The sequence below is a fragment of the Sorex fumeus genome, unplaced genomic scaffold (assembly GCF_029834395.1).
Source record: "Sorex fumeus unplaced genomic scaffold, SorFum_2.1 ptg000018l, whole genome shotgun sequence".
Classification (NCBI taxonomy): Eukaryota; Metazoa; Chordata; class Mammalia; order Eulipotyphla; family Soricidae; genus Sorex; species Sorex fumeus.
The window spans coordinates 21,307,586-21,333,709 of NW_026606075.1; the positions used below are offsets into that span (position 1 = coordinate 21,307,586).

At 39.4% G+C, this 26,124-nt stretch overlaps 1 protein-coding gene and 1 pseudogene across 1 annotated transcript in view; one reads left to right on the forward strand and one right to left on the reverse strand.

Moving 5' to 3' along the window:
- MSH3 (mutS homolog 3) overlaps positions 1-26,124 on the reverse strand; it is a 169,237-nt gene that overhangs the window by 113,331 nt on the left and 29,782 nt on the right. Inside the window, exons 9-10 of the mRNA XM_056112463.1 lie at positions 13,750-13,862; positions 9,881-9,995 (exon numbers count right to left, since the gene is read on the reverse strand). Of these exons, the coding sequence (XP_055968438.1) occupies positions 9,881-9,995; positions 13,750-13,862 (228 nt within the window). The remainder of the gene's footprint in view (positions 1-9,880; positions 9,996-13,749; positions 13,863-26,124) is intronic.
- LOC130021893 (uncharacterized) lies at positions 21,507-21,612 on the forward strand (annotated as a pseudogene).

The following is a 26,124-nucleotide window of genomic DNA, read 5'->3' on the forward strand; positions in this document are numbered from 1 at the left end:
ATTTCATTTGTAGGAATATATTCTAACATGTTTTTATAATCTCCAAGAATGTTATCCTGCCTTTCATTTTCATTTTTCTTAAAATAGCTGTGTATACAGCAAGCATCGTCCTCAATGGGGAAAAACTGAGAGCCTTCCCTCTAAGATCAGGGACGAGACAAGGATGTCCACTCTCTCCATTGCTGTTCAATATAGTACTGGAAGTACTTGCAATAGAGATTAGGCAAGAAAAAGATATTAAGGGCATCCAGGTAGGAAAAGAAGAAATCAAGCTCTCACTATTCGCAGATGATATGATACTATACTTAGAGAACCCTAAAACCTCTACCAAGAAACTTCTAGAAACAATAGGCTTGTATAGTAAAGTTGCAGGCTACAAAATCAATGCCCAAAAGTCCATGGCTTTTCTATATGCAAATAGTGAAAGAGAAGAAAGTGACATGAAGAAAACAATCCCATTTACAATTGTGCCCCAGAAAATCAAGTACCTAGGAATCACCTTAACTAAGGAAGTAAAGGACCTGTACAAAGAAAACTACAACACGCTACTTCAGGAAATAAAAGAGGATACGAGGAAATGGAAAAATACCCCCTGTTCATGGATCGGGAGGATTAACATTATAAAATGGCAATACTTCCCAAATACTGTATAAATTCAACGCGATCCCTATTAGGATACCCATAACATTTTCAAAGAAATGGAACAAACACTCCTGAAATTTATATGGAACAATAAGACCCCACAAATAGCTAAAGCAATTCTTGGGAAAAAGAAAATGGGAGGAATCAACCTCCCTAACTTCAAACTCTACTACAAGGCAGTAATAATTAAAACAGCATGGTACTGGAACAAAGGCAGAGCTGTAGACCTATGGAACAGGGTTGAATACACGAACATCTCCCTCCAAGCATACGAGTATCTAATCTTCGATAAGGGGGCAAGAAAAGTGAAGTGAAGCAGGAAAAGCCTCTTTAACAAATTGTGCTGGCAAAACTGGACAGCTACATGCAAAAAGGTGGGCTCAGATCTCTGTCTAACTCCATGTACAAAAGTAAGATCAAAGTGGATTAAAGACCTCAACATCAGACTGGAATCCATAAGGTACATTGAGGAAAAAGTTGGCAAAACCCTCCATGACATAGAAGCTAAAGGTGTCTTCAAAGATGTCACACCGCTGGCCAAGCAAGTGAAAACAGAGATAAACAAATGGGACTATCTTAAACTAAGAAGCTTCTGCACCTCAAAAGAAACAGTGACCAAAATACAAAGACAGCCTACAGAATGGGAAAGGATATTCACCAAATACACATCCGACAAGAGGTTGATATCAAGGATATACAAAGTACTGGTTGAACTCCACAAAAAGAAAACATCCAATCCCATCAAAAAATGGGGAGATGAAATGAATAGAAACTTTCACAAAGAAGAAATCCGAATGGCTAAAAGGCACATGAGAAAATGCTCCACATCATTAATTATCAGGGAGATGCAGATCAAAACCACACACGAGATATCATTTCACACCGCAGAGACTGGCCCATATCCACAAGAACAAAAGCAACCGGTGCTGGCGTGGATGTGGCAAGAAAGGGACACTCCTTCACTGCTGGTGAAAATGCCAACTGGTTCAGCCCTTTTGGAAAACAGTATGGATGATTCTCAAAAAATTAGAAATTGAGCTCCCATTTGACCCAGCAATACCACTCCTGGGAATATACCCCTGAGAGGCAAAAAAGTATAGTCAAAGTGACATCTGCAATTGTTTGTTCATTGCAGCACTCTTTACAATAGCCAAAATCTGGAAAAAAACCTGAGTGCCCGAAAACAGATGACTGGTTAAAGAAACTTTGGTACATCTACACAATGGAGTCCTATGTAGCTGTTAGAAAAGACAAAGTCATGAAATTTACATACAAGTAGTACTACATGGAAAGTATCATGTTAAGCGAAATGACTCAGAAAGAAAAGGATAGACATAGAAAGATTGCATTCATCTGCGGAAAATAAAGTAACAAAATAGGAGACTAACACCCAAGAATGGCTAAGATTAGTACCAGGAATTTTACTCCATGGCTTGGAGGCCAGCCACACATGCTAGGAGAAAAGGGAGCTCAGATAGAGAAGGGAACACCAAATAAAGGTGTTGGGAGGATTCTCTCAGGATGGGAGAAGCATGCTGAAAGTAGACTATAGACCAAACATGAATGTTTCCCATTGCCTCTTTTGCAAACCACAACACCCAATAAGAGAGAGAGAACAAAAGGGAATGCCCTGCCACAGAGGCAGGGTGGTCCAGGGAGGATGGGAGGTGGGAGGGATACTGGGATCCGTGGTGATGGGAAATGGGCACTGGTGGAGGGATGGGTATTTGATCATTGTATAATTGAAACCCAAGCACAAAAATTTGTAAGTCTACAACTGTACCTCATGATGTCTCACTAATAAAAATATTTTAAAAAAAATAGCTGTGTATAGGATTTGAATCTGGTTTATTTCCTGCTGCTAATTTTCAAGTGAAAAATCATTTACCAGACATTCTAGAACACAGGCCTTACTTCAGGTAGCGGTTGTTCTGTATCTCTCTCTTCTTTTTATGTAAAGTTTGTAATTATAGCACTGACTTGTTTTCATTTAGGAAAGATTAATTGTAAGAGAATGCCCTTTAACCACAGACAATTAGAAAACATTAAAAATATCTATTTTTGAAAAACCGTCTTCACGTATTAGAGAGCAGACCGCATGGAACTGTGAGCTCCAGGAAAAAAAAAAAGTAAATACTATGACTAACTCTGCAGAGTCCAAGAAAACAAGAATCTGTGAGATGGCATGCCTTGAATAACAGAATATGAGAGAGAGAAAGGGAGAAAGGGAGGGAGGGAGGGAGGAATGGAGGGGCAGAAGGAGCGAAGGAGGAGAAAATGAAGGAGGGAGCAGGAGAGGGGGAGGGAAAAAAGTGAGGGAGGGAGAGAAGAAGAAAGAGGGAGGGAAAGATGAAGAGAAGGTGAAAGAGGGAAGAAGGTGAGGGTGGGAAAGATGGAGATAGAGAAGGAAGAAGGGAGGTACAGCTTGAGGAGGAGACAGGGAGGGAGGAGAGAGATTAAGTGAGAGAAAGAAGAGTGTATATGTGTGTGTGAGAGAGAGACAGACAGACAGAGAGAGAGAGAGAGAGAGAGAGAGAGAGAGAGAGCGCTCAGCAAAAGAGCCTCCTCAAGTCTTTGGCCAAATATTGATCCTTAAATGTGTGGGGAAACCTGTCTAACATCAGAGGAGAAGCTACAGGGAAGAAGTACAATCAATAGAGACCACACAGGCCTTAGAACAATTTGCTCTCTGAATGACTCAGAGTGAAAATAACTTACAGTGCGATGCCGCAAAAGGGTGTTGATTCCTCACACCACAGAAACATGCACACATTCAAAAGAACAAAATCAACTAGTGCTGGTGTGGATGTGGGGGGAAAGCGATGCTCTTCCACTGTTGGTGAGAACGCGGACTGGTCCAGTCTTTTTGGAAAACAATATGGACATTCCTTCAGAAACTAGAAATTGAGCTTCCATGACCCTGCAAAACCACTTCTGGGAATATATCCTGAGGGTGCAAAAAAGCACAGTAGAAATGACATCTGCACCTGTAGGCTCACTGCAGCACTGTTCAGTACCAGCTTGCAGTACCTGACAATCCCCTTTTCTTGCCCTTCCCTCTGGCTCTCCCCCACGGAAGTGTTCCTTAGCAATAAATGTCGCCAGTTCTGTGTTCTCCAGAGCTCAGACTCCCTGAGATGATGTTTGTTTTCTCTAGTTGAATTTTCCTGGTGAAACCCCCCACAGGGTCTGTGCTCTGTTCATTTTTCCTCTTTGATCTTCTAACCCCCACCCTCCTGAATTCTTACTTCTTACTTGAATGCCTTTAGGGGCTGAAGCAAGAGTGCAGTGGGTAGTGCAGCTTGTTTTGCATTAAGCTAACCCGGATTCATCCCTGGCATCTAATATGGTTTTATAAGCCTGCCAGGAGTGATTCCTGAGCTCAGAGCTAGAAGGATTCCTGAACACCAAGATGGATGGCCCCCAAATGAAAAACAACACAAAACAAACAAACAAAAAAAAAACATAAAAAACTATATGCCTCTAGCTGTATTTTTCTGCTTAATTGTCCTCTCTAGACTTTCTAATGCCACTCTGAACCAATGCAGCCTCATCTTAATCTGTTCATAGGAAGAAAGGATTCATTTTTCTACCACTAAGTATGCGTTATTGACTTGGGGATTTACAAGTACAAACTTTAACAGACTAAAGAAATTCCCTCCGGGCCCCATGTGCTGGCTACTTTCATCAGGAGGTTATGGATTTGTCAAAAGTTTTTCTTCTCTATGTATGTATTTATGTACTTTAAACCTCATTACATTGATAAGGGAAATTGCACAAATTTATGTTTAGATTATTAAACCAACCTATATTCCTTTAATAAATCCCAGTTATGATGCCAGAGTCCTTTTTAGATATTGTAGGATTTCATTTGCTTATCTATTATCAAAGATTTTAAAGTCCGTATACATAAGAGATTGATTTTGAAACTTTTTTGGTAGGGGGTATCCTATGTTTTACACAAAATTTAGAGCATTTCTCATCTCATAAGCTGACTTTAAAATAGCTTTTATTTAAAATTTGCTTTCACTAATATCATAAGCCCTATTTACCATTCTGTCATAAGTTTTCTAAGGAAAACAAAAAACACTTGTAGTTTTTGTTTACCTTGAACAGATTTTTTTCATCTTTTCTCGTATTTTCAAAACCTGTCTGAAGTTCTTACCACATTTATCTCAATAAGTCATTTGAAATAATAGCATTTATTTCTGATAAAAAATATCAATTCATTTAAAATTTTATAAATTTAGGAATCGGGATAATGCTGTCATAAAAAGTAATTATCCTCCACATCTTAAGTATTCTAATATGCTATTTTTGCTCTGGAATAAACCTACTTAATGACTCCAAAAAATTTTGGAACTTAGAAATCTGCGGTATCAATTCTCACTTAATAAATGCTCCAGGGCCAGAGAGATAATATAAGGGCTAAGGTGCCTGCCCAGCATATAGCTGACCTTGATTCGATTCCAGGCATCACAGACAGTCCCCCAAACACTACAAAGGGTCACTCATGAGCACAGAGCCAAGAGAAGATCTTGAACACTGTCTAGTGCAACCCAGAAAACAAAACAAAACAAAAATTTTAAAATATATATTATTTTAAGAAATTCCTGAAATAGTATATTTTCTCAATCAACTAAAAAATAATTGTTAAGGATACAAAAACCACTAGATGAATGCATATCAGGATTTTTGGAAACATGTAGCAACTTAAAAAAAAAAACCATTTGTAGCTTTTATCTTGTCAGTCAACATGCTGTCAAGACTAAGGAAGATCCAAAAACTTAGGGGCCATGTGAGCCACAGCCACGGCCACAGTCGCATGGGCAAGGACCAGAAGCACCCAGGTCTGGATAACGCTGGTGGGTACATCACCATAGGATCAACTTTGACAAATACCATCCAAGTTACTTTGGAAAAGTGGGTTAATGCTGCCCAAAACAAGATTAGAGCAGCTCCCAGCATTGATGTGGTGCAATCAGGCTCTAAAAAGTTCTGGGGAAGGGAAAGCTCCTGAAGCAGCCTGTCATCATGGAACCAAACTCTACAACAGAAGAGCTGAAGTGAAGATTAAGGAAGTGGGAGGGGCCTGTGTCCCGGTAGCTTGAAACCACCTAAGAGAAGGATCTTTTTTTTTTCTTTTATGTAGGAGTATTGCTATTTATTCAACCATTGATTTAGGCTGACTGAATTGGGCATGAACTCAACCTTACCTTTTTTTTCTTACATTTTTAAAAATTTTATTTATTGAATCACCACGAGAGCAGTTACAAAGCTTTCAGGTTTAAGTCTTGGTCATACAATGAAACACCTGTCTCTTCAACACTGCCCATTTCCACCACCAAAAACCCCACTATAACCTCCATCCCACACCCTCCCCCTACCTGGGGGGCAGATGATTTCCACATTATTCTCTCTCTACTTTGATTACATTAATTATTTTGACACCAGACTAATCACTATTATTTGGAATTTTACCCCAACACTCAGATCTCCTGAAAAGGCAACAGTAGACAATTTGTTTTCTATTTCTGGTTATAAATAACATATGTGTCACATGGCCACAATAGTGGCCTCCCAATTTTGGAATTTCGAAAATATCACAATTAAATCTGGAGGGATTTCCGCCAAAAGCTGCTGGGTTTCGAGATTTGTTTCTGAGTCTCTGGGATCACGGCTATTAAGCAGCTTGATCAGGAGCCAGAGAGGCCATTCGTGGGCGGCGACTCAGGGTCTCATTGGGTGGGGAGGAAAGCACGGGCTGCACCCCCATCCCGTCAGAACCCTCGTGTCTCGTCACTGAGGGCCCAAACCTCACTGTCCAGTGGCCTCTGGAGGATGGCAGCCACAGAAGAAGGATCATTCAATGTTACAACTGCTTTTTTCTTTTTTAGGGGGAACAAAAAAACACTGCATGTTCTGGAGAGACAGCAGATAGGAGACAAAACACTTGCATTGCACACCGGGCTGACCTAAGTACAATCCCTGGTACCCCACATGGTCCCCTGAATATGTCTAGGAGTGAACCATAAGTGCAGAGCCAGGAGTAAGCCCTACGCATCACCAGCTGTGGCCCCAAATCAGAACAAACAAAAAATATATACCTGTACCTTCCTTGGAGCTTTAAAATACAAATGAACCTCATGGTGTCTCACTAATAAAATTTTTTTTAAAAATAATAAAAAATAAAATACAAATGAATTTTATATACATAAAGAGAACATTCTTGTTTTCAAATAATCACCTTGAGAGGCCACATTCTGTTTCAAAATGTGAGAACTGGGGCTGAAGCGATAGCACAGCCGGTTGGTATTTGCCTTGCACGCAGCCAACCTGGGTTTGATTCCCAGCATCCCATATAGTCTCCTGAGCACCGCCAGGGGTAATTCCTGAGTGCAGAGCTAGGAGTAACCCCTATGCATCTCCAGGTGTGACCCAAAAAGAAAAAAAATGTGAGAACTGTGAAATTATTTTTTTGAAAGTATTTTCAGAATCAAATCACGTCACCCACAAAATATTACTAACATTTCATCTTTAAGCAAAACAAATGTAGCAGGTTTAATCGCCATCTGTATTAATTAATCTTGATTTCCAATGACATTTTAGCAATTTCTAATGAAACCTACACTCATGATGAAGAATTTCTTCATCGTTTCTTTTCCATTAAACTCACATTTACTAAGAGGTTAGCATTTTAGCTATGCTAGATGATATACAATGTGAATGTTAAACCTCTGAGTTTTTTTATATCCTTTTATCTTTGGTTCTAAGAGCAAAGAGGAAGGGATGATCACACAGGCAATGAAATATACACTAAGTCACCAGCAGAACCATTTCTTTAATCACTTCTCTGCTAACACTACCACCAAATGCAAGATGAGAAAAGCTGGGCTTCATTCAATTTATTAAGTCAGGTTATTTAAAAATAATTATTTTAACTTTTCTACACTTTTTTTGTTTGTTTCTGTTTCTGGGTCACAACCAGCTATACTCAAGGCTTATTCCTGACTATCTTCAGTGATAACCCCTGGCAGTACTCAGGGGACTACATGAGATTCCTAGGATTGAAGCCTGGTCTGCTCCATGCAAGGCAAATGCCCTACCTGCTGTCTTACTCTTTGTTTTTGTTTTGGGCCCATACCTGGTGCTGCTCAGGGGTTACTAAGGAATTACTTTGCTCTCAGAAATTACTCCTGGCAGTGCTTGAGGACCATATGAGATACTGTTGATCAAACCTGGGTCAGCCGCATGCAAGACCAACTCTCCACCCACTGCACTATCACTGCTACCTCATCTACCTGCTGTATTTATCTCTCCAGTTCCAAATACAGTACTTCATAGTGCTTATTATTAATGGTACTTTGAACTATGCATAAGAAGAAATAAATGTTTTCAGACAGACTCCTTTATTTCTAATTTTTTTAACTTCTTTTTACTTCTAAAAACACTACTTTCCCCCAAATGATATTCTGTTCTATAGTAAATATCAAATAGCAGAACACAAACACACATACATCCACACACCAAAAAAAAAGTGTTTAAAAAACTACAGTACAGCAGGTACTTGCCTCCCACTCGGCTAACCCAAGTTTGATTCCTGATATCCCATCTGGTCCCAAAGCACCACCAGGAGTAATTCCTGAATACTGAGCCAGGAGTAAGCCCTGGGTTTTGCTAGGTATGGCCCCCCCAAACCAAACCAAAACCATCAAAGAACAAAAACCCTCACTTCTTAATTCATATTTAACCATATAATAAAGAGCAATTTTTCCAAGATGAAAACAATGTGTTGGTAAGGGTGGAATATGAAAGTCAAGGTATTATTATCCCATTACCTTTTTAATTTCTACTGACTTTTAAATTAGTATTTTACTAGAGTGTCAACCTCCAGCTAAAGATCTCTGATATTTATGAAGTTAATCACCTTTAAGAAGCTACCTGCGGGGCGGGAGCAATAGCACAGCGGGTAGGGTGTTTGCCTTGCACGCGGCCAACCCAGATTTGATTCCCAGCATCCCATATGGTCCCCCGAGCACCGCCAGGAATGATTCCTGAGTGCAAAGCCAGGAGTAACCCCTGAGCATCGCCCGGTATGACCCAAAAAGAAAAAAAAAAAAAACTACCTGTGAATTAGTGAGATAGTTCAATGGGCTGAGCACATGATCTGAAGGTTAGGGCCTGGGGTTCAATCCCCAGCACCACGTGGTTCCCTGAACACTGCCAGGAAGTGACCTCTAAGCACAGCTGAGCTGGGAGGAGGCCGTCATCAAGTGTGGCTCCAAAAAAACCAGAAAGCTGTTGCATTAGCATCAATTTTCCTTATCTTCAATTTTATAACCATTCCTTATCTTTTTATAAGGAATTTTATCTTTTATAACCATTTATCTTTTATAACCATTTCCTTATCTTCAATTTTAGAACCATTCGAGAACAAACCAATAATGAGCCAATAGTGCTGATCAGTACAGCCTTAAGCTGATGCTGTTCTGAAGATGGAGCTCAGAGCCTCAAAAATGTTAGGCATGCCCATACCCATCCCGTAATACTTAATTCCACATCTAAATACTTATTGATTTATTCTAAAACTTTATAACTTATATTTATAAATTATCTTAAAACTCAGTTTTATAGTCAAAACTATAAAAGAGTAAGTATCACAAAAACAAATTCTTAAGAATTCTATCAATATTTTTAAATCCTTATTTAAGAGTAATTTTTACAGTAGTGGGGATCAAAATCGGGGCCTCACACATGCAAGGCATCTCTACTGCTGAGCTACATTCCTGGACTCAAGCAGATTCTTTTGTTCTTGGAGGCAGGGATTGTTGATTTGGGTCCTGCCATCGGGCAGTGCTCAGGGCGACTCCTGGCTCTATATTCAGGGATTACTCCTCGTGGGGTTCTGGGAACTATATGTAGTGCCTGAGATCAAACCTGGGTGAGCTGCATGCGTGGCGAACATCTCCGACCATCATTGACTTAGCAGTTCCTTCTCCATCCCAACTGCCTTTTCTCCCAGCTTATGAGGCAGGCTTCCAAACTGCAGAGCGAACCTCCTGGCCCCTCATGACTATTCTTAATATTCTTTAACATCTTTGTTCAACAAGAATGAATAATAGTTCAAGCTTGACCCTAGCAACAGCAGGTATATTTCTGAGTGTAGTACTTAATTAAATTCAATTTAAGAAATGTTTTTAATGTAATCATCTTTATTGATTTTTGAGAAATCACTTACTTGGGTTTAGAGAGTATCTTCTCCAAGTTAAATTCTTTGAGATATCTTATTATGGCAGCCAAAGAGCAAATCACAGGTTTCTCCAAGTTAACAATGTCAGAAAAACTCTGAGAACCTTAAAGCCAAAAAATACACCTTCATCAACATTCACCAGTATTAAAAACCAATCTTAAATTAATAAAATTGACTTTGTGGTTATTAAAACAACAATATAGAAAATGCCTACAAAAATTACCCTTTGGAAGAAAGTAGGAGAATAAGAAAGCCTAGGATGGGAACAAAGGATATGAATGGCATAATGAACCTTTTCGGAAAAACAATAAAGCAACTTTTTCTAAAAATAAATACCTCCTTTGACCCAGAAGTATCTCAAATTATATGATAAAGATGTAAGCACAAAAAAATGAGTTTGAAAGTCTTTTGTATGAGTAACAAAAGGGACAAACTAATGCACAATAATCAAAGCTAAATTCAATTTAGCAACTGGGTTGTCAAACACCTTATAATAGAAACAACTTAGAGGTATGGAAAATGATTGATAATATTTGCCAAGTAAGGGGGGAGAGGAGTTTGTGAAATCATTCTTATCCCTCACCAGGAATATTACAAAATCTTTCCATCTGTTCTTCCAGCATCATCCTTGTACCCTAAATGGTATTTGCAACAGAACATCCAAAGGAATCTTTTTAACACGTACGTCAGACCACTAAACTTTGCTTAGAAATCCCCAACTCACTGTGACAAGTAGAGTGGCCTGCTACAGGGCTGGTGAAGCATCTCCACTCACAATCTCTTTTAACCGGAGAATGCAAAATGGGCATGCAGTGCCAGAAACATTAAAGATTTATTACATGGTTGATTCTAAATGAATTTCTGGCACTGCATGTTTAAAAACTTTACAGCTGCCAATTTTTTGGCAGTCCTCACATTCATTTGACCCCACATAAGGTTATGACCCAGAGTTTAAGAAATGAGGATAGACCAGGAATACAGTTCACCAGTACAGCACTTGCCTCGCATGCGTGAGGCCCTGAGTCCAATCCCTGGCAAAGCAAAAAAAAAAAAAGAAATAAAAGAAAAAGTGGCAACAATAGGAAGCTAGGATTATTGAGGCTCTCTGTGCTTGCTTTCCATCTCTGCATCTCAGAACTCACCTCCTAATATTCTCCCTTTAAATTACTGTTTTCTTTGGGGGGGCAGGGGCCACACCTAGTGGTGCTCAGGACTCATTCCTGATAGTGCTTGGGGGGACTATACAAGATGCCATGGATCAAACCTGGCTCAGCCGCGTCCACTGAGTTCCATTCACTGTACTACCTCTCTGGCCCTTACGTTCCTTTTTTTCCACAACACAGGCTCCTTGTCATTCCTAAAACTTGCCAGGCAGTTAAGATACTCTGGATTATTGCTGTCTCTGCCTGAAAGACTGTTTCTTCCCCTGTCCAAATTTCCTCTTTAACTCCTTCAGTCCGTGTTTGTGTCACTTTCTCAGTGAATCCTTTCTTCACCACCCGATTGAAAGTTCCCCTTCTTCCCTGCCTTATTTCCTACACAGCCTTTATCACATTCACTTTATATTTTAATGGAGGGAGGGCCTCCCAGCCACTCTGTAGGTGATGAAGACTATACCTGATGGCAGCAATTAGACTATAAGGTACTGAGATCAAACCTGAGACCTTGGGTCTGCTTGACACTCACTCTAGCCCTTTATCTCCCAGGCCCAGCATTAAAATCACCTTTAACTGCACTACCGAAAGAACAGCAACAAAAAATATTTTGAAAAAGGATAAATGTACTAATTTAATCATTCTTCCCCCTACTTGAATTTACATCCTACTTGAGTGTAAACTACAAGAGGGCAGAAGTTTCTTTTATTCTTTAGTCTCATGTAATGCTTCATATCTGAAAGGTTTTCATTAAAAGATAGATAAAAAGATTAAACCCAGGACCAGAGAGATAGTACCTGGGATACTATCTAGAGACAGGACCAGAGAGACAGAGAAGAATAAACCCAGGACCAGGGTAGGGTGCTTGCCATGCATGTGACCAGCACGTGACCAGGTTTGATTCAGCACTACAACTGGTCCCTCATGAGTAGCTAGTAGTGAAAGCTGAGCAGAGAGCCAGAAGCAGGCCCCAAACACAACCAGTTGTGTAACAAACACCCCCAACCCCTCAAAAAAAACCCACACTATATTCTCTAAACAAACAATTGCACATACATGTTTAGATGTATGTGTAGATTTGGATACTAAATAAACCTTAGGAAAATTTCCCTAATTGTAATGGTTACCCCTCAGACAGAGAGAGGTAAGAGCAGAGGGAAAGTTTGAGGGGAAAGAATTTTATTTTTTCCTTTATACATCAATGTGGTGGTGGTGGTGGTGGTGGTGGGCAGGGGGGAATAGTTTTTCTAAAACCAGGAGATAGAGAAAAGGGTTATCAAAAAAACTTTCCTATTCTATTGAAAGTTTGATTTTGTAAACTTTTTTTTGTTCTGTTCCCCTGGAAACCTGATAAAAATTAAATGCCAAAATATTAGGAAATAGCACTGTGTGTAGTAAAAATGTCTTAAGTCAATAAATCACATTTGAGCTGAAGAAGTAATACCTAATTCCAGAAATTTGCAGTTTCCTGAGTAGACTTTTCTTTGAACTCAGTGTGTCCTTTGTAGAGATTCCTATGAGACACATCAGCTCCTACTGGACTACAGGGACTGTTAATCCAGGCACCCTAAAAGGGACTGCTGAGCAAGAGCACCCCACAATCAAAGTCTCCCTTCTTGGCAGCCACATTGTGACTACAGGAAGGGGTCAGGGGATGCCGAGGGGCTCTACAGACAGTAGCAGATGCTGCGGGGTCAACTCTTAAGAGAAATGTGTTGCCATCACACACTGGACTTTCTGTCTCTTATCATTCTACATGAATCTGAGTCCAACAGTGGCTTCTGGTAGTTTCATGACTAGATTCTGCTCTTAACTGAGCATTTAAGAAACTAAAAAAGAAACTAATCCCTGGGACTGGAGTGGTAGTACAGCTGGTAGGACATTTGCGTTGCGTGCAGCCTACCCGGGTTCGATTCCCAGCATCCCATATGGTCCCCCGAGCACTGCCAGGAATAATTCCTGAGTGCAAAAGCCAAGAGTAACCTCTGTGCATCACCGGGTGTGGCCCAAAAAGGAAAAAAATTTAAAAAAAGAAACTAATCCCTTGGTGGTATCACAGACTACTGTCTAATACTTCATTCAACTTCGTAAAGACCCTGAAAGATTGAGAGAAATAAGGAGAGAAAGACATTAATAGCACTAATATTAATAATAGGACATTAATAGCACTAAGTGGGGACAGAGCCAAAGAGAGATCAATCAATATATTGTCCAATGGTGAAAACCACACCACTTAATATTAACTGGCCTATGAGCAATGATCAAATCAGACACTAATACCAGTGTGAATTAGAAGAATAATGGTTACCTAACATTTTAAAATGTTGTCGTTTATGCTTTGACATATTTAATTTTGGCAATCAGCCTTGTGAAATGTTAGCCTTTCTTCATCGGGGGAGTTTATGCAAGTATTCTAGAAAATTAGAAGAAAAATAATGAACGATCTTATAAAAGAAGCAAAAAGCTAGTCAGTAACTCTCTCCACACTGATAAATACATGAAAATATCAAATCCCTAAAGGTTCATAACCACAAAAGGGATGCAGAATGACTGTTAGTGAGTATAAAAACAAAGAACTCTTTCCTTCTTCCAATTATTTCTCAAGAACTTCTTTACCTGTAATAAGTTAAATGTCAAACGTGTACCTTTAGTCAAATCTCAACTACTTCAATTTGAGGACCTACAGCTAACATGTATATTTACCTTTAAGGTCAACTGCTTCTTTTGCATAAAACTCTGTAACTGCCTGGAACGCATGGCTGTACTCGAAATACATGTTATTCATCCTTTCTACTCGAATTCTGTCATCCCGCACACTGAAAAAGAAATGTCAAAAAAAATTAGTCATAATCTTGAAATATGTGTATTTAGATTTTAGACCCAGCTGCTCCATCTCTGCCGAAAAATGCAAGCTTCATTCTGTATTTTCTCGACAGTTAAAAGAAAAAAAGATAATTTTTTCCCTGTAAAACATGCCCATATCATAAAATAAAATTAATACATTTTATTACTGGCATTTTACAAAATCTAGTACACATACTACATATAAGTGTGTATGCATAAATATACACACATACCCATGTTACCAAAAATTCAATAAAATTAAGGCAAATTACTCATATTATCAAATAAAAAAGGGAAGAAAATGAAGTGGCATCACTGAAATTTATATGGAATCTTTACCTGGTTCATTTTTTCCTGTTTTTTTCTAGTATTCAGGTAGACAAAACAAATTCCTTAAAGTGTTTCAATAAGTTTAATAACATATATATGTTTATGCAAGAACAGAAACAAAATCCTGTCTTCTTGCTGGGATGTGAATTTCCTTTTGCCTTTTCTGCTTCCTTGAATCCACATTTTCCCCTCATTTATTTTCCAACAAAACCCTCCACATTCCAAACCCCTAGCCCCAATTCTAATCAAACCCTACCCATAGCAGGCCTCATCTCTAATAATGCCAAATAGCAGTAAATGTCCAAAGTTTAATTATCTCTATACACATAACTTTTATTTTTAAGAAATAACACACAAAAAAGGTTAACACATAAAACCTACAGAAATCGAACTCTAACAACTGAGAGGTTCTAATCCTATTTTTTTTTAATTTTTATTAGTGAAACACCATGAGATACAGTTATAGACTTACAAATTTTTGTGCTTGGGTTACAGTTATACAATGATCAAGTACCCATCCCTCCACCAGAACCCATTCTCTACCACCAAATATCCCAGTATCCCCTCCCACCCCCACATACCCCCACATTTCCCCCATCCCACCCTGCCTCTGTGGCAGGGCATTCCCTTTTGTTCTCTCTCTCCTATTGGGTCCTGTGGTTTGCAAAAGAGGCACTGAGTGGCAATCATGTTCGGTCTACAGTCTACTTTCAGCATGCATCTCTCATCCTGGGAGGATCCTTCCAACACCCTTTATTTGGTGTTCCCTTCTCTATCTGAGCTGCCTTTTCCCCTAGCATGTGTGGCTGGTCTCCAAGCCATGGAGTAAACCTCCTGCTACTTATCTCAGCTATTCTTGGGTGTTAGTCTTCTATTTTGTTACTTTATGTTCCACAGATGAATGCAACCTTTCTATGTCTGTCCCTCTCTTTCTGACTCATTTCACTTAGCATGATACTTTCCATGTAGTACCACTTTTATGTAAATTTTATGACTTCATCTTTTCTAACAGCTACATAGTACTCCATTGTGTAGATGTACCAAAATTTCTTTAACCAGTCATCTGTTCTTGGGCACTCAGGTTTTTTCCAGATTCTGACTACTGTAAAGAGTGCTGCAATGAACAGACAACTGCAGATGTCACTTTGACTATACTTTTTTGCCTCTCCGCAGTATATTTCCAGGAGTGGTATTGCTGGGTCAAATGGGAGCTCAATTTCTAATTTTTTTAGCAAAAAATTGTAATTCTAGCCTTAACACTAACCCTTAGTAATTTTTTTAGCAAAAAATCGTAATTCTAGCCTTAATTCTAACCCATAGTAAAATGGATCTCTAGTGATATTTTAAAAAAGCAGAAAATATCCTAAATGTGATAATCTCTTTACACTTAATGCTTATACATCCTTAACTCTAAGTCTAGCCAAATTCTAACCCTAACCCATATTATACCTAATTTCTAGTGATGCCAAAACCCAACAAATATCCTAAATTCAATGATCTCTGTACACTTAACTTTCATTTTTAAGAACAATGAAATAGATACCACCTAAAACCTCCAGAAATCTAATCCTATTCCTTGCTAGGGTTAATTCTATCTATATACTAAGCCTGACCCTGGAACAGACACTGTCCAAACTTAACAATTGGCTAGAACTGTACTTCCCTTTTTATCCTGGAACACAACAAAAAATTACCACCAAACCCCTAACCATCCTTAACCCTAACCATAGCCCCAAATCTTACCCTAATCCTAACCCACAGTAGGCCTAATCACTAGTGATGCCCAAAACTAGCACATTTCCAGTTTAATGACCTCTCTACACTTAACTTTCATTTTTTAATTAAATGTAGGAGTCTGCTATTTATTCAGCCACTGATTAGCTGATTGAATTGGGCATGAACTTGACCTTAGTTTTTTTTTCATAGTTTTATTTTTCTTTTTATATTTATTTTTTGAATCACTGTGGGAAAAATTACTAAGCTTTCAGGTTTAAGTCTCGGTCATACAATGATCAAACACTTCTCCCTTCACCAGTACTCATTTTTCAACACCAAGAACCCCAATATACCCCCCTCCCACCCCTCCTAATGCCTGTGATGCAGATGATTTCTACTTAACTCTTCTCTACATTGATTAGATTCATTATTTCGACAAAAGATGCACCGTTATTGTCTAGAATCCCCCCCCACCACCACCACCACCAACAATCAGAATTGCTGAAAAGGGCATTGTGAAATACTTTGTTTTCTCTAGCTGGTTGTGAGAATCATATAATGTCCGATTCTGGATTTCTGCAAAGAGCCAGATAATTACGAAATTGGTTTCTGTGCATCTGGTGTTATGGTTGTGCCTGAGACCTGCTCGTGGGGGGAAATTCGTGACCTTGGTAGGATGAGCCGGTACTGCCCACCTTCCCATGAGACTCCATTTGCCCCGTCAACGCCTACCTGGCTTTCCTATAAGTTTTGAGGCAGCAGCCACCTTGTTGCCAGGGGGGAAAAAGATAGAAGGGAGCAACACCCTTTCCCTCCCGGGGAGGCATGGCGCCATAGTTTAATGCATGGTCCATTCACTTTTCTGTCACAAGCTGCCAGGCTCTGGATTAAGTCCTTTTGCCTCTGGAGCCATGGCCATGTATGCGGTCCAGATGCATTTCTGCCAAAAGCCAGTGGGTTTCGAGATTTGTTTCTAAATCTCTGGGATCATGACCACTAATCGCTTGATTAGGAGCCAGAGAGGCCATTTGTAGGTGGTGACTCGGGGTCTCACTGGGATGGGAAGGAAAGGGCTAGTTCCACCCCCATCTGGTGAGGCCCCGTGTATCTCGTCACTGCAGGCCCAAACCAGTCTGTCCAGTGGCCTCTGGAGGATGACGGTCACGGGGCTGCCAAGGGGAACAGGCCAAAGCATGAAACCTATTCCCACCTGGAGTGGCCCAGCGCCAGTAACTTACTGCAGGAACAGGACGCATTTCTGCCAAAAATCTTTGGTTTCTGAGGTTCGTTTGAATCTCCGGTATCATGGCCGTTAAGCAGTTCGATTAGGAACCAGAGAGGCCATGCGTCCAATTATATAGCTGAGCTGGAGGTGGTTTGTGGATGTGTCTCCCACATACCTAACTTTTGGCGTTTACTTTCTTGGTAAAACTTTGCCCCAAGTTTTTGGGGTCTGGCCAAAGGTACAGCAGCAACTTTGGGGTATCTGAAAGTCTAACGGTGCCATCAGGCTGCTGATGCACTCACCTCACAGGTAAAGATTGACCTGCTGGCGGCACCCTACCCCCATTAACTTTCATTTTTAAGAAATACTTTATCCCTATTTCCAACCACTTTTATAGCCCAGATAAATTCCTTATTTCTATAAAGTTCCCATGATTACATACAAGTATGTAATACACATACATATTCATACGTGTCATTATTTTATAAAAATGAAGTCTTACAGAAAATCCTGCAACTTGTATTCATCATTCAGTAAAAACTCTTAGAAATCCCTCTGTACCTAGTAGGAATGATAATATTGCAGGTAGGGTGCTTGCCTTGCATGTGGTAGATCCTCGGTACCCTGTATGGTCACCAGAGGCTGTCAGGATTAATCCCTGAGCACTGAGACAGGAGTAAGTTGTGAGTACTGCCAGAAAGAAAGAAATTTCTCCATGAAATAACTTACCTGCATAGCAGACAGATAATAGAGGAGGTAAGACATATGTTTTACAAGCTGCTGTGATAGCCACAGTACTCGTTTGATCCAATTCCACCCTGACACCACGCTGCAGTCCACACAATACTAGGGTTAAGATTTGCCAATTTAGGTAGAAAGTTTTGTCATTTTCCAAGATAAAAAGGAAACTTCGTTTCTTCAAATGTTCTTCCCTAGATCGCCACTTGGCTCACACCTGTACCTCAGTTCTTTATTCAAAAGTCGCTTTCTCAGTGTGCCTTCCCTGTGACCCAGTATAAAATTATCTTTCCTAGATTCCATAATGGTAGGGATTTGTTCTCATGTCAGTTTTCTCTCTGCATCTGGTACTATGTCTGGTACATAACAAGTACTCAAATGATACAGTTCTGAATACAAACTGAACTACTTCTCGCCCTGACACAATATGAGATTTTAAAAAAATAGTAAATAGAATTTTAGAGCTAAGATATACTGCCAAAGGCACAAAGCAGTAATAGGTTAAGAGACATTCAAACCCAACATACTTCATCAAAAGGTTCCTTATTTTACTCTAAGATGAGGCAGGCATAAACTACTCAGAAATAACACTACGAGGGAGACTTCTTTCAGCTGTGGTGCTGAAGAAGAATTTCTCCAACTTAACCTACAGGTGAGAGTATCAGATTAACTAGTGCAAATCTTACCAATTTTTATCTTCCTATAGATTCCCTTAATACACAGAATTTTAGAAGCCTGCAGCAAAGTTTTTTAGCAATTCAAAAAGCAGAAAGTGACTTTCTACTAGTTCTACAATGTTTACAAAGTTTCTGGAGTGAAGTGGGAGGTAGCTGGTTAGTCAATCACTATTCTAATTAATATTTTGTTTGATAAGCAGATAAATATTTAGAAACCCATTAAATTAAATAAAAATGCCTTCGTTATCTTCAAGGCTTTTGTAGAATCACTGTAAAATTGGTAAATTCATTCTTTTGCAATTTGTATATTAAATACACTCCTGTGATCAGATCTTCCGTCATCCCGCAAACTGATTGGAGTTATAAAATTCTGTGTCTGTTTTCCTAGTTAGGGTAGATTTAAATCACTCTATCTTTGGGTGTTGGAAGTGAATGACACCGATTCTGGATCAGTGGTCAGGGATCACTGCTGGTGGTGCTCCATGCTTAAGGGAGGGAATGGAATTGTCAGTCATGTGCAAGGCAAGCATCTTACCCACTGTACTATGTCTTTGGCCCAAATCAGAAACAGAAGACTAAATGAAAAACTGTAAATACAGTAAGGATTAACTCACCAGATTTTTTTTTTCCCTTACAGACATATGCTTTATTACTTTTTTTAATTTTTATTAGTGAGACACCATGAGGTACAGTTGTAGACTTACAAATTTTTGTGATTGGGTTTCAATTATACAATGATCAAATACCCATCCTTCCACCAGTGCCCATTTTCCCACAACCACGGATCCCAGTATCCCTCCCACCCCTCATCCCCCCCATCCCCTCCTGCCTCTGTGGCAGGGCATTCCCTTTTGTTCTCTCTCTCCTATTGTCACCAGAATTTTTCAAACCAAATTATAGTAAAATTTTTACATTAAACACAAAACCCTCAATCCTGATTTCCTCAAACTAGTTGAAGGTATACCTGCATCAGAATCATTGCAATATATATAATTATACATAATATATATTTATATAATTATATTTATATATTACATATCATTATATATATAATGATTAAAAAAGCAGGTTGCATACCACAAACGAGAGCAATGTGAACTCAGCTTAAAGTCAGGGGGAAGAGAAAGCATTTTCACTTTAATAGGTTCTGAGCGTGATTCACAGGCAAACTGAAAACAATAATCTATATACTCGTAGTCATTACTGGAAAAGGTAGCAAGACTAAGGACAAATTGTGCTAAGTAGAAGTTTAAATCTCCAGGTTGTCTATGCTTCTGCTGTTCAGTGAGAGGTGTGCAACTAATTATCATTTCACTAAAATAGAGTGTGCCAGGCAAAAATCAGATCAAAATGTATTAAAGACTTCAATATCAGACCTGAATCTATAAGATGCTGGGAGGAAAATATTGGGAGAACCCTCTATAATACTGAAGCTAAAAGCACCTGGGTCCAGAGCAATAGCACAGTGGGTAAGGCATTTGCCTTGCATGCGGCCGACCTGCGTTCAAACCCAAGCATCCCATATGGTCCCCCAAACACAGCCAGGAGTAATTCCTGAGTGCAGAGCCAGGAGAAAGTAACCCCTGAGCATCGTTGGGTGTGACTCAAAAAGCAAAAAAAAAAAAAAAAAAAAAAAAGCTAAAGGCATCTTTAAAGATGAAACACCAGTGACAAACACGCAGAAGCAAAGATAAACAAATGGGACTACATTAAGCTAAGAATATGGGCGGGTGGGGGGTGAGTTTCCCTCCTCGCCACAACTGAGACCCCAGTAGCTAAAAACCTCCAGAACTCAAGCATCGCATATGCTCACAAAAGCCTCAGCCATGAGTGAATCTGTTGAAAATCCTGGGTATGAGAGATTTGTGACCGAAGTCTCCAGACTCGCAGAGTTTGGAATGGACGACCTTCCACCATCTCCCTGTGCTTCCAGTAGCCTGGAAGTCATGCCCAGGAACTACCTCTGGCACCATTTAGGCTAATTATCGGTCATGATTCAGAGACTCAAAAAATAAACTTCAAAAGAAAGCAACACAGAACAATACACCACAGAGATGCCTCCAAACCCTAAAGTCACCTTCCAGTTTAAAAAAAAAAATTAACCTCTTCTGTAATGAGTCAGAAAGAGAGGGACAGACATAGAAGGACTGTACTCATTTGTGGAATATAAAGTAACAGAATGGAGACCAACACCCAAGGATAGTAGAGATAAGGGCCAGGAGGATTGCTCCACGGCTTGGAAGCTGGCCTCACATGCTGGGGGAAAAGGCAGCTCAGAGAGAGAAGGGACAACCAAGTAAGGGGTGCTTGGAGGGCCCGCTCAGGATGGGAGATGCGTGCTGAAAGTAGACCATAGACTGAACATGATGGCCACTCAATACCTGCATTGCAAACCACAAAACCCTAGAGGAGAAAGTTAAAGGGAATGCACCTGCCTCAGAGGGATGTGGAGGGGGGGAGGAAAGGGGATGGGGATGGTGGAAAGGATATTGGTGGGAACATTGGTGGTGGAGAATGGGCACTGGCGGAGAGAGGGGTACTCGATCACTGTATGACTAAAACGTAAGCACGAAAGTTTGTAAGTCTGTAATTGTACCTCACGGTGACTCATTACAAAAATAAAATTTAAAAAAATTAAACTCTTATGTATAACTGTATTTAAAATTTTTTAATTCCTAAAATGCACAGCCGCATCTGCAGCTACGTAACATTTCATATGTTGGTAATTTCTTATACATGGGGCTTACTGGCTCCAGGGTGTGATACAACAATCTTCACACACTTTCCTCTAAGAAAACTTTTTTCTAGATCATTTTTAGTGGATTATCCATGACAAGAAATATAAGATAAATTATGTAGGTAAATTATTTAGGTCTGCTTTGGGGGCAGAGTTTGGGGGTCGGGTGGAAACATTCAAAATACAGTGTGAGATCGCTTCTCGGCCTTTTGGCTAAGATCAAGTGTAGTATCTGTTCTTATCACTTTAATATATGATACGTCCTCTATCCGAGGACAATAGGAAAAAAAATACAGTGTGAATAGGTATAATGGTGATGGGATTGGTGTTGGAATATTAAATGTAACAAATCATCATGAACAACTTTGTAAGAATAAATTTTTAAAAGTAAAAGATAAAAAAATAAAAATTGTGGAGCAGCTTCATGTGTGTGAAAAGTAAAGGTCATTAAAATACAGATCACTTTAAACGCTGCACAATATAAGAACAGTTTGAGAATTGTAGAAAAATAAATAATGAAGGAAAAACAAGAGCTAACATTTAGTATGCTTCAGGCACTGTCACAGCTCATCACATTACTTATTCTTTTAATGCTTACTATGATTTCATGAGATCTCTTTACTATTATAAAAACTGTTTTTGAATAAAGAAACTGAGTAAAAGAAAGGTGAGGGCCCATAACTAATACTGAGGAGCCAGGATTCCAACAGATTGTCTCCCTGTGCTCGGCCCTCTCCTGGGCTTGGCATGATTAGAGCATGGCAGCTCAACTGGTACTGTCAGAGTTGAGAGTGAGATACAACATACCATGTGGGAGAAAGTGGGCCAAACTTCTGGCCTCAGAAGTATGCTACTTTACACAAGTTAAGTGTCTGCAAATCAAGCTTGTCATAAAACTGATCACTTAAGGGCCAGGGAGACAGGATGGTGGTAAGGCACATGCCTTGCAAGTGGCCAATCCAGGTTTTATCCCCCAAGTGGTTTTTGTTTTTGTTTTTGTTTTATTTTGTTTGCTTTTTGGGTTACGCCTGGTGATGCTCATGGCTGACTTCTGGCTCTGCACTCAGAAATCACTCCTGGCGGTGCTCAGGGGACCATATGGGATGCTGGGAATCGAACCCAGGTCAGCCGCGTGCAAGGCAAACATCCTACCCACAAAGCACAGAGCTGGGAGCAAGCCCTGAGCACAGTTGAATATGGCCTGAAGTATGGAAAAAAAAAGGGGGGGGGGGACCAAAATCACTTCAACCTTTTTGCACAAGTTGTTATTTAAACGCCTCATCAAATTAAATATTTTAAATATTTTAAAGTCTGCAAACAAAAAATTCCCTGTCAAAAAAAAATCACCTCCTTATTTATCTTGGTTTTATATTACCATGGTATCATGATTTTTTACATACAAAAAATGCTTAGCATGCAAAAAGAACTGGGAGCCATCAGTTTAGTCAAGAGTATCTGAGAAAAATCAAAGCTACTACCTTAGTCACAAAGAGAATTCTGAAAATAAAATTGTAATTACTAAGTACCTGGAATAAAGGCACCATCCAGCAAGAAAAGTTTAAGCTTTCTACTCTGTAGGATAAAAGAAAGTCACCCACAAACATTTCATATCAACACAGCCCCCAAAGAACTAATGAATTCTACCACTGTTTCTACATTTAGACAGTATTTAACTCTGGAAATGTGCTTCTAAAAAAAATCATTCTTTTATATCTATGTATTTGCAGAGAATTATAATATACCAGCACTTTGACAAAGGTAGTATTTTAGTATATAAGATAATGACAGGAATGAATAAAACACATCCCTGAAGCAAAATCTCTGCACTGTTAATCCAGAGGGAAAGATAAAGTGGAAAGAAACAGAAGGAAAGAGAGAGTCAGGAAGCCAGATGGAAGGTTCTCTCTCCTAGTAGCAGATATTCCAATGTGCACAGGACATTAAAACTGACCTAAAGAAGCCCCTTTCCTCTGCAGTCCCAGGAACCTGACAAAATGTGGCAAGAGGCTAAGCTCTGTCTCTGCAGCAGTAAGTAGGTGGGAAGGAGGCAGAATATGACAATCAACCTACGGGTCAGGCTGTTCCCACTGTTCTCTGGAAGGTAGAAGAAATAGGATCTCATTTTGCATAGGTGGGCAATCTCTTGTCTTACTCATCATCTATAAGTAAACTCTGTGACATCTGGGGGTTGATAGCTCAAGAGTTATATAAAAGACTGTAAAGTATACTCACCTATAAGGTAATTCATACATAAATGATATCCTGACTTAGCAAGTAGAAACTGTTCAGAGTTAATAAGGGCATTAAACTGCGGCTGAGACTGAGAAGACAGTCCAAAGAGCTGCAGTGCATATCTGGCATGCTCAAGACCCTAAATTCAATTCCTGGCACCTCACAGTTCCTGGAGCACTGCTCTATATAGCCCAGTGTACCCGCCCAACAGGAGAAACACATCTGACATCATCACTGAGTGGCCACACATACTGACAGCGTGGTGCTTTTCTATTACTGCTGTAATGAATTACTAACTTAATGGCTTAAAACAAAACACATCTGCTACCTTACAGTACATGGAAGGGACCATGGAAGGACCATAAGGGACCATGAGCCATCTACCAGAGAGAGATACACAGAGACACAGATGCTGTGGGCTACCCATGCCTGTTCGCTCATTTATAAATACGTGTCACAAGTTATGTAATTATTACTGTACAAAGAATAGCATAAGGCTATTGTGTATTATTGGCTGTTGTCATGATGATTACAAGAGTTAATATGACTAATGGCCATAAAATACAGCTGAGCCATAAGAAATTCAGTAATTATTTTTTACAAATTTGTATCATTTTTTTAAACTTTATTCGCATTGTGAAATGTCTTTCCCAACCTTTAAGTGTGAATTGTTCTTTAAGTGTGAATTATTCTTTTAAGCCATCTCTTACATTAAGCGTCCTCCCATTCTAAAAAAATTTAGGGGCTAGAACAAGAGTATAAGAGATGAGGCACTTCCTTGCAAGTGCCTGCGACCCTGGTTTGATTCCTCAGCACCACATATAGTCACTGAACACTGCCACGAGCTTCTCCTGAGCACACAGCCAGGAACAGTCTTTGAGCACTGCTGGATGTGGCCCCAAAACCAAAAATAAGTAAACACATACAAAGTCTAATCCAGTGACTACTAATGTACATGGCTACCAAGCACTTGAAAAATGATGGCTAATCAGAATTGAGATGTGCATTAAGTAAAAGTTACATACTAAACTTTAAAAGAAGGTAAAGAAAAAAGAAAATCAAATTGCATGTTTAAAGAATACATGGAATTAAACAAAATGTATTTATTTACATGCAGAATTAAACAACATGTAAGATTAAAGTCCATTTCACCAGTCACCTTTTACTTTCCGATGTGGCTACCAGTAAATTTTACTAACATTCGTGGATCACATTTTGTCTCTACTGATTAGTGCTACTCTTGACAGAATTACTCTCTCCCTGTCATGGTCTCTCTCAAAATTTAATTAACACACTTGATCAGTCTGTTTTGTACTTAGATTTGTTTACAGGTTGGCTCTTCAAATCTATTGGTAGCCCTTAATGAAAAAAGATCATGGATCTTCTCAACTCAATAAGATCCATACTAATTGGTCAGTAAGTTTTTGCAAAGGCAAATGGAAAGGGAAATATATTTCAGCTAATGTGTTATTTGTATACACTGTTTGCTTTACTGTTAGCCAGAACGACCAGAAGTCAATTTGTCTATCTTTGCAGAAATTTCTCCTTGGTTAAAAACAGAACTGGAATGTATTGCAAATGGAAAAATATAACGTTTCATAAAACTTTACTTAATTACACACACTGTATATGTCCAACTTCAAATCTTTTATTTGTTTTTATTTTTTTTGTTTGCTTTTCTGATGTAACTGTAACCCATAAAACTGTTTTCATGATCCACTAATGACTTGTGACAATAGTTCAAAACACGCTGCCTTCATTGGGCAGGTGCATGCCTTACTGGAAAAACACAGAGTATTTGAGGGGGCAGAGGCTAGAACGGGGGTTAAGGCCACTGCCACACATACAGCTGAACCCAGTTCAACACCCAGAACAACATCTGGTCCCCAGAGCACCACCAGGGGTCACTTCTGAGCAGAGTCAGGAGTAAGCCCTGAATCTACCAGGTGAGACCCAAAAATAAACAAAATGGCATATAGTACTTAGCACTCCCCTGATCTCAACAACCATAACAGGTAAGAACCATCCATGTGGTAAAAGAGAGAGAGAGAGAGAGAGAGAGAGATAATCCTCTTCAAATGTCTTATTAGAGACAGTTTTCTACTATGAGATTTATTTCTGCTAATAAACCCATTACCATCTCTCCTAGACAATTTTCTAAATAACAGTGAGATGATTATATTATAATGAAAAAGAAGTCAATAATTCTATTTCCTACTCTAGAAACAAGGAATGAAGAAGATGAGAAAGACAGAAAAGAAATAGAGAATGACTCTCTGAATGCCAATGTAGAAAAGGTTTCAAGGATCTTAAATGAGGTTGGGACTTAGTTACCATCAATAGTAATCTTTAGAAACTACTTATCTCTTTGGATGGAAGAGCTTAATTATGCAGATTCATTACTATCTATGGTAAGGAGGTGGGGGGGGGGGGTGGCGACTGGCCAACATAGGGCCTGTGCTCAATTCCTACCACAACATGATACCCTAAGCACCACTGGCCCTGGTGATTTGGGTGGCCTTGGTGGCCTTCAGCACTGTTAACCTGAGCAGCACTGAGCCCCATGTAGCCAGAAGTTG